The sequence below is a fragment of the Lathyrus oleraceus genome, chromosome 5 (genome assembly GCF_024323335.1).
Source record: "Lathyrus oleraceus cultivar Zhongwan6 chromosome 5, CAAS_Psat_ZW6_1.0, whole genome shotgun sequence".
Taxonomy (NCBI): Eukaryota; Viridiplantae; Streptophyta; class Magnoliopsida; order Fabales; family Fabaceae; genus Lathyrus; species Lathyrus oleraceus.
In genome coordinates this window covers 501241374-501249790 of record NC_066583.1, presented here as the reverse complement: position 1 = coordinate 501249790, position 8417 = coordinate 501241374, and the positions used below count along the sequence as shown (strand labels likewise).

At 35.4% G+C, this 8417-nt stretch overlaps 1 protein-coding gene across 3 annotated transcripts; it reads left to right on the top strand.

Moving 5' to 3' along the window:
* The first annotated feature begins 671 nt into the window (after positions 1-671).
* Positions 672-7985, top strand: LOC127085761 (disease resistance protein RUN1). 3 transcript variants are annotated; one of them, XM_051026286.1, is made up of 6 exons: positions 672-1403; positions 4628-5714; positions 6022-6282; positions 6380-6449; positions 6549-7186; positions 7299-7985. In XM_051026286.1, exons 1-6 carry the CDS (start codon positions 922-924, stop codon positions 7848-7850), a joined length of 3090 nt encoding a protein of 1029 aa, XP_050882243.1. In that variant the 5' UTR covers positions 672-921; the 3' UTR covers positions 7851-7985. The 3 variants fall into 3 exon arrangements, with proteins under 3 accessions (XP_050882243.1, XP_050882242.1, XP_050882244.1); XM_051026285.1 differs by having other exon boundaries at positions 674-1403; positions 6380-7186; XM_051026287.1 differs by lacking the exon at positions 672-1403 and adding an exon at positions 1525-3962 and having other exon boundaries at positions 6380-7186.
* The last annotated feature ends 432 nt before the right edge of the window (positions 7986-8417 follow it).

The following is an 8417-nucleotide window of genomic DNA, read 5'->3' as shown; positions in this document are numbered from 1 at the left end:
TCATCATGACTAAAGTGAACAAGAGCCTCTAAAACCCGACTCTTCTCCCGCCACACGGATGCATGATGTGCAACCCTCTCGTGCCTTAGTCTATCGTGTCTATCAGCCAAAGTGACTGTAATTAAACCAAATAATTAGCATAAGTACAAGTAAGAAAATAAAAGAAACATACTAATAATTTACGGAGATGCATCTCCGAGTAATATGAATCCAAACGTTGAAAAATTCCAGAGATACATCTCTGAAATTTTCTACAACTCTTCAAGTTATCAATCACGACAATGGAGACATGCAAACCTCAACATAAATGATTTGATAGTGATTTTCAACAAACAACCATACTTTCCCGTATATATAAATTAACATTCTTGCATCTCCTACTCATTTCTTACATAAATCATCACTTTCTACTCATTTACACAAAAACTCAAAAAACATCAAAAACATTAAAAACTTACAAATTTGAATTTTATTTCAGAATTGACGCATTTTACTCTTCACAGATAATGTACCACCGTATAAATAGTGAAATATTAAAATCTATGAAAAAAAATGATATTTCTATACCAAATGTGACATTTGACATAGTAATTTTATAAGGTTTTGAGTTTTTAATATAGAATAGCAATGTTCAAAATCTATATAGAGAACCATATCCTGAAAGCCTCTCTTCTCCTCCCCGTTGTTTACGCGTAGGAAAAAGACAAGAGTGTCAACTAGACACTTAACTAAGTGATTAACAGAATAAATCAATTAAAAGATGAAAGCACTTAACCAAGTCACTATAATTAGCACGCTTAACGACGCAGAATTAGTACTGTTTGATGAAGAAGAATCACAACTCCTTCCTTGAAACTTCTGCGACATTTCAATAAATGGCTTTTATATATCACCTAAAGCTAAGAGAGGTTTGTATGAAAAATGGAGCAACAACAAACAGTGTTTCCATCTTCCAATGGAGCTTATATTTACGATGTTTTCCTCAGTTTCAGAGGAGAAGATACTCGCTACGGTTTCACCGGTAATCTCTACCGTGCTTTACACCTAAAAGGAATCAGAACTTTCATGGACAATGAAGTCATTAAGAGAGGACAACAAATTTCACCCACCATTTTCAAAGCAATTCAAGAGGCTAGAATCGCCATAGTTGTTTTCTCTAAAACCTATGCATCCTCAAAATGGTGCCTTCAAGAACTCGTCAAAATCATTGGTTGTTACAAAGACAAGGAACTAACGGTGATTCCCGTGTTTTACAAAGTGGATCCGTCAGAGGTTCGAAATCATACGGGGAATTATGGACACCAATTGGCTATGCATGAGGAGAAAATGAAGGAGGAAGTGCGAAGTTGGAGGTTGGCTTTACGTGAAGCTTCTAATCTGGCAGGATGGACTTTTAGAGATGGGTATGTATGTTCTCTTTTCTTTCTTAATTCTATATATATTTTTTGTTCAAACTGTTTCAGTAAGCTGCAGGTCACGTGTTTGATGAAATGTTTGGGTGGTTACATTTGTTGGATATGAGTCAAATATATTTCAAGTAATACCTCTAAGTTTTGTTATGGAGTTTTAGTCTTAGATTTATTTATTCAATGAATGATCTTAATTTGGTACAAACATTTGGGAGAAAGAGAGAAAGTAGTGAAACTAGGGGCTTGGCCATGAGTATAAGTGTGATTTGGTTTATGAGCAAAATTTCTTTTAATTCTCAACCTTGGTGTAGAATTTAGGAGTAATAAATAAAATAAAACACTAATTATTTTGCATTTTCAGATAAGCAGGAAGACTACCTTGAGTACCCAGTCATGGCCTCATGGTCTCTTCATAATGTTTAGTTTTGCTAGATGTATGAATGTAGGGAGTTACGACTGAGATTGTCACATAAAAGAGTAGGAATTTTGAAAGGAACTTTGGGTACCTTTAGTAAGATTACATCCAAATGACTTCAGCTACAGTATTGGCCATGCTGTGATACTCTGCCTCAGTGTTTCATGGGCTGTTGTTTTCAGTTATTAATAGCGACCACTCCAGGCGTTATCCCGGGATTCTCTCCCGGTGCGGCAACCCTCCGCTACGGAGGAGTGACGCGCATCCCAGTTTTGGATAGCGGTCGGGAAAGCTGGCATAGCGGGTTGTGGGAACGGAGCGCTTCCTGTCCTAGAGCATTTTTCTGCTTTTAGGACTTTTTTGGAGTGCGAAAAGAACTTTTACCCTTAAAAGAATTTTAAATTGGAAAATTTATTATAGTTTTTCCTGTTTTATCCTCTTTTATTCGCGTTTTCACCTTTCTCCATCGTGTTTCTTCTGTTAGATGCTTCTCGCATTTTTCGCTCGCTGCATCTCTTGCCCTAACTCCTCCTCCGCCTCAACTGCTTCAAGCTTCTCTCCATTATTCTTCTACTCTTCTTCTCTACTTCTGTTTTCTACTTTTCTATTTTGTTCTCTATCGTGTTCTTCTCTATTCACTGTTTTTCTATTCGTTTTAAGGGTGTTTTTTCTTTCATATCATTGTTTTTTGCTTTATTTTAAAATATATTGATTATGAGATTAATAGATGTAAATTATTCCTATAATGAGTCTAAAAAGTTATTTAATCTACGTTAAATATATAGGTAGATTATTCATATAATTATTCCAAAAAGTTATTTAGTCTACATTAAATATTAAATATATAGGTAGATTATTCATATAGTTATTCCAAAAAATTATTTAGTCTACATTAAATATTAAATATATAGGTAGATTATTCATATAATTAATCCACAAAATTATACCGCTATCCGCAATCTTGCTATCCAATTTTTGGGGTCGGCCGCTCTGTTCCGCTATCTGGGATTAATAACCGCCAATCTGTGTCATAGTAAGCACTGGTGGAGAACGGAGAATTAGGCTGTCCTTGTTGAAATCCATGACTGATTAACCCTTTAAGATATCTAAAAATGTGTTTGACTTATTTCCAATGTGATTCAAGTGGACTTGCAATGAATTGGCTGACCTTGTCTACACAAAATGCATCCCGTTCTGTGAAAGTCGCATATTGCATTGCTCCTATAATAGTGCAATGAAAACGAGGGACTGGAAGAGTATCAGTACCCACTCTACTGAGTTTACATTTGCTGATTACGGGAAATGCTATGTCTTTTGCTTCATGCATGCTTTCTTTGTGAAGAAGGCAGTGTTATCAAATAGCGGCGCTATGGCAGCTATGGCAGATATGTATGGCAGTTTTTGGACTCGCCACAATGGTAAATATTGACTGAAATTGTGGATTTTTCTACCATAGTCGTTATAACGGCGCCGCAAAGCGGTTGGTATGACGGGATTTTGGCTCTCTGCCGTGGACCCGCCATCTGTCATCAACAACACTGGAAGAAGGTCTCTAACATATTTGGATTGGCTGAGAAGAAGGAAACCATTCTTCATTGTTTTTACTTCAACGTCAAGAAAATAATCCATGTTTCCCAGCTGTTTTGGGGGTGAATTGGCTGTTAGAGCTTATGAATAAGATCTTAGGTTAGAGTTGAAGAGGACCCAATTATGAGCTTAAATAAAAAATATATAGGTATATGTGTTGGAATTTCCGCCTAAATTGCAGTTTGTTCCTAGTCGCCTAAATTGCGACATTTTAACTTGCCTTCATTGCAGTCTCCGGCATCTTCGAAGGGGTGGATTTAGTTCCACATTGCTTAGAGATATGACATATGTTGTATTTATAAGTGGGGATAATTCTCTCCTTACAAGTCGGTTATGTAGGGATGAATTAGGCCTAACTCATACGTTCTAGGATGGTATCAGAGCTGTCAACCAGGCCATACATCATATGTTGTCCGATGTGAGACTCTTAACACACCCTCTCACGCTCAAACTGGACATCTGGAGCATGGAAATAAATGGTGGATGACCTTGTACTGAAAGTGTGGGGAGGGGAGACTTTTTAAAGAGATAGATCAATACATAAACAAGAGGTATTATTAACTCCCCTTCAACCCCTCTGTTCCCTTCCTTTATCATCTTCTTAAAAGTTTCCAAGTTCGCAACAGAAAAATATTGACTTAATTTCAGTTTTGGTACTCTATTTTCATCAGCTTACGAAGTTGGTCCCTCTATTTGAAAATCTTTTAGTTTTGGCCTCTCCCCTTAGATATATGTATTTAAAAATTGTGATGTGGCATGTTTTGAACAACATGACATATGATAAGATGATACTGAATGATCAACACCATAAAACTTCAAGAAACCTCCCCTAAAAACATCAGTTTCAACTTAAAAAGTATATATTTTTTAAATTTAATTAATGAAATAGAAATAATTAATCTATATAGATGATTCAACATCATCAAGTCCTTGTCATGTAGTTTAAAGTATGACACAACACCAAAACTAAAATATTTTTAATGGGGTCAATTTCATGACTGGATAAAAATTGGAGGACAAAAACTCCAAGTAAGCTTAATATTTTTTGCTTGTTTTTTTGGCATTTTCTGTTGCAATTATAAATTATGTTAGTTGTGCTAGTTAATTTTTATATTTGAAGTTTGCTAATAGCTTTATGTTTTAACAAGTTAGCTTCAGTCTTCACATTCCCGCATCTTTATATATTGTACATGAATTGTCAATGATACTTTGACAGATACGAATATGAATATGAGTTTATCAAAAGGATCGCTGACACGGTGCACAGTACATCAAAACAAAACCTTTCACATGTTGATGATCATGCAGTTGGACTTGAGATGCGCGTGTCTAATATACTATACCGTTTACAAATGCTTGATCCCACTGTTATCATGATAGGAATATGCGGGGTTGGTGGTATAGGAAAAACTACTTTGGCAAGGGCGGTGTACGATTCCATTGGCCAACAATTTGAGGGTATTTGCTTCCTCCATGATGTTAGAGTAAATTCAACCAAATATGGATTGACATATCTACAACAGGTAATTCTTTCTGATACGGTTGGCGAGAGTATGAAGCTGTGTAATGAGAATGAAGGAATTTCAATCCTGATAAAAAAGTTGCAAAATAAAAGGATTCTTTTGATACTTGATGATGTTGACAAATTGGATCAATTGAAGAATTTAGCAGGAACACCTAGTTGGTTTGGTTGTGGAAGTAGGATTATCATAACTACTAGGCGTAAAGATATTCTAGCTGCTCATGGAGTTGGAAATATATATGATGTACCTGTATTTAGTTATCATGAAGCTCTTGTACTTTTAAGTTCCATTGCGCCAAAAAGACCTAATCTTGATGTAGTATGGGGTCGTGCAATCAGATACTCCCGTGGTCTTCCATTGGTCTTAAAGATTATCGGTTCTGATTTATCAGAAAAATCACCTGATGAATGGGAGATTTCATTAGGCAGATATGAAAAAATCTGCAATGAAGAAACTCAAAGTATACTTGAAGTGAGTTGTAATAGTTTGAACGAACACGAGAAGAGAATTTTCATCGACATTGCATGTTTCTTTGCTGGAGAACCATTTTCATATGTCAAAGAAGTATTATCTGCTTGTGGTTTCTATACAAAATATGGTATTGACAGACTTAAGGATAGATCCCTTATATCAATCACTCCCAGTGGAAGTTTGATCGTGCATGATCATATAATAGACATGGCTATGAATATAGTACTACAAGAATCACCTACAAATCCTTGCAAGCGAAGTAGGTTATGGCTACCTGAGGATGTTCTTCGAGTTTTAGACGAAACTGCGGTAAGAACTATTTAATTTGCTCTATTTACTTTTTAGTTTTTAAACAAAGATATGTGAAAAACCAAGCCTTTAAGTTACGTCTCATTGCCAAATTTTGTTTGCGGACAACATTTATTATGTAATTATGTTAGTGTGAACAAATACAAGTGCCTTTTTTCTATAATTAATTTTTGTTACGAACGAGTCAAATGCCCTATTTTCATGTGCTCTTCTATTTCTTGTAGAAATCCTTAGTAAGAAATAGCAGTGTGCTCTTTAAATTTTATGAACAAATGCTTCTCTTTTCTGTCAAAACTTGAAAAAACAGTTTGGAAAGGAAAACGATAAAATCGAAGTCATGGTATTGGACAACTTACCGCAAGGAAGTGTAGAGAAGTTAAGTGACAAAGCCTTCAAGGAGATGAAAAGCCTGAGAATACTAATTATTAAGGACGCGGTATATTCCGAAGTCCTCCAACATCTCCCTGATAGCTTAAGAGTCCTGGATTGGAGTGGATATCCTTCATGCTGTTTGCCGCCTGATTTTGTCAATTTGCCTTCTAGTTGTCTCATTTTCAACAAATTCATGGTATGTATAAGTGCTATGTGAAATATTCTCTTTGAACTTAAATTGCAAATAATAGTATCCAATGTATTGTCTAATTGTTGGTGTTTTTTGTTTACAGAATATGAAGTGTTTGATTAGTATTGATTTCACTGACTGCATATATATAACAGAAGTACCTGATATGTCTGGTATCCCAAACTTGAGGACATTGTATCTTGATAATTGTATAAATGTTACAAAAATTCATAATTCTGTTGGATTTCTTGATAACCTTAAAGAGCTGACAGCCACAGGATGCACTAATCTAGAAACAATCCCTGATTCATTCGAGTTGGCATCTCTTAAAGTTCTCTCTATCTCCGAGTGCCCGAATCTTGTGAGGTTCCCAGAAATATTGTGCAAGATTGAAAACTTGCGACACATCAACTTGTGGCAAACTGGCATAGAGGAATTACCATTTTCTATTGGAAATGTGACAGGACTTGAAGTTTTAACTCTGATGGATTGTACTAGGCTTGATAAGCTACCTAGTAGCATTTTTACACTACCAAGACTTCAAGAAATTCAAGCTGACTCGTGTAAAGGGTTTGGCATTTCTACTGAATGTGAAGATAATAATGGACCAGTGAAATTCACTGTGTCTTCAAACAAGATTCATCTGTATTTGAGCTCTTGCAATTTAACAAATCAACATCTTTTTATCTGCCTCCGTGGTTTCGCCAACGTTGTACACTTGGACCTATCTTGCAGTAATTTCACTGTCCTTCCACCATGCATTAAAGAATGTATCAACTTGAACACTCTTCTGTTAACAAACTGCAATCAACTTCAAGAAATCTCAGTAATTCCGACAAATTTGAGAGATATAGATGCAGTGAATTGCACATCGTTGACATCTCAGTCACAAAGTGTACTATCAAGCCAAGTAAGGTTTTCCTCTTTAATCTTTCACATTACATCGCAGATTACATCACAAATTACATAGAAGAATTTGCTTGTGCTAACTATCAAATTTTGACTATTTTATGTATGATTAGGCATTTCATGAAACTGGAGAAAAAAGTGTAATGCTTCCAGGATCAAGTATACCAGAATGGTTTGATCATCGCAGCAATGAAGGATCCATTTCCTTTTATGCTCGTGAGAGAATCCCTAGTATTTGTGTGTGTGTTGTTTTTGGAGTGTTGGAAAAACTGCCTCATCATTTTCTAGTTAACGTCTGTTCAATCATCAACGGCCATAAAACAATACTATCACAATGTTCTAGTTGGTCAATTGTAAAAGAACATGTGTGGATGTTTGATCTAAGAGATTTTATTGGCCGTAGAGAAACATGGTTGAAACGTGGTTGGAATCATGTGGAAATTTCATGCGAGGATTGTCAAGATGAGCATTTGATGGCACAAGCTGTTCATGGACTTAGAAGAATGACAATTGTAAAATGGTATGGAATTCATGTGTATAGACAAGAAAACAACACAATGGAGAATATCTTATTCACAAGTGCCAACACTCAACAAGAAAGTAATATTAATGATGAAAGATTAAATGGAGACAATCGCCCTTTGTCTAAACGGCAGTGTAGATGATATCTATTTGAGGACAACATAGAATGTTCTACAGAATGATGTTGCATAGAAACGGTATTTTGATTTTCTCCATTTTCACATTGTTAGATATATTCATTTTCAGCTTAGTATAACATAGTTTTATCCTTTAACTTAGTCTATGTGACATTTCAGTTTGTATATTTAAATAACTTAGTAATTGATTTCATAAGCAATGCAGTAACAATTTTTTTTTTTCATTCCAAAGAAAAGTTAGTCACAACTTTTCTCTCTCTTCCATCTTCTTTATCTTTTTTCTATTATGCACAAACAATTGGTATCTAGAGTTCCGATTCAGATCCACAAAAAACACCAAGGGAAACACGAGTGAACGTGAGACGTGTGTGATTGATTTCAATTATGAAATTCATAGTGAATTGAAGTTCGAAATCGTAACAGAATCACATTTCTTGATTCTAAGGGATTGAGAAACACAAGTGTTTGGTGAGATTTGAGTGAATGTGTTTGAGAAGATCGTTGATTTAACAATAACGAAGGCTGCGTGAGACATACTGGTACGTTGCTATGGAGGTGATGCATCAATGAAGA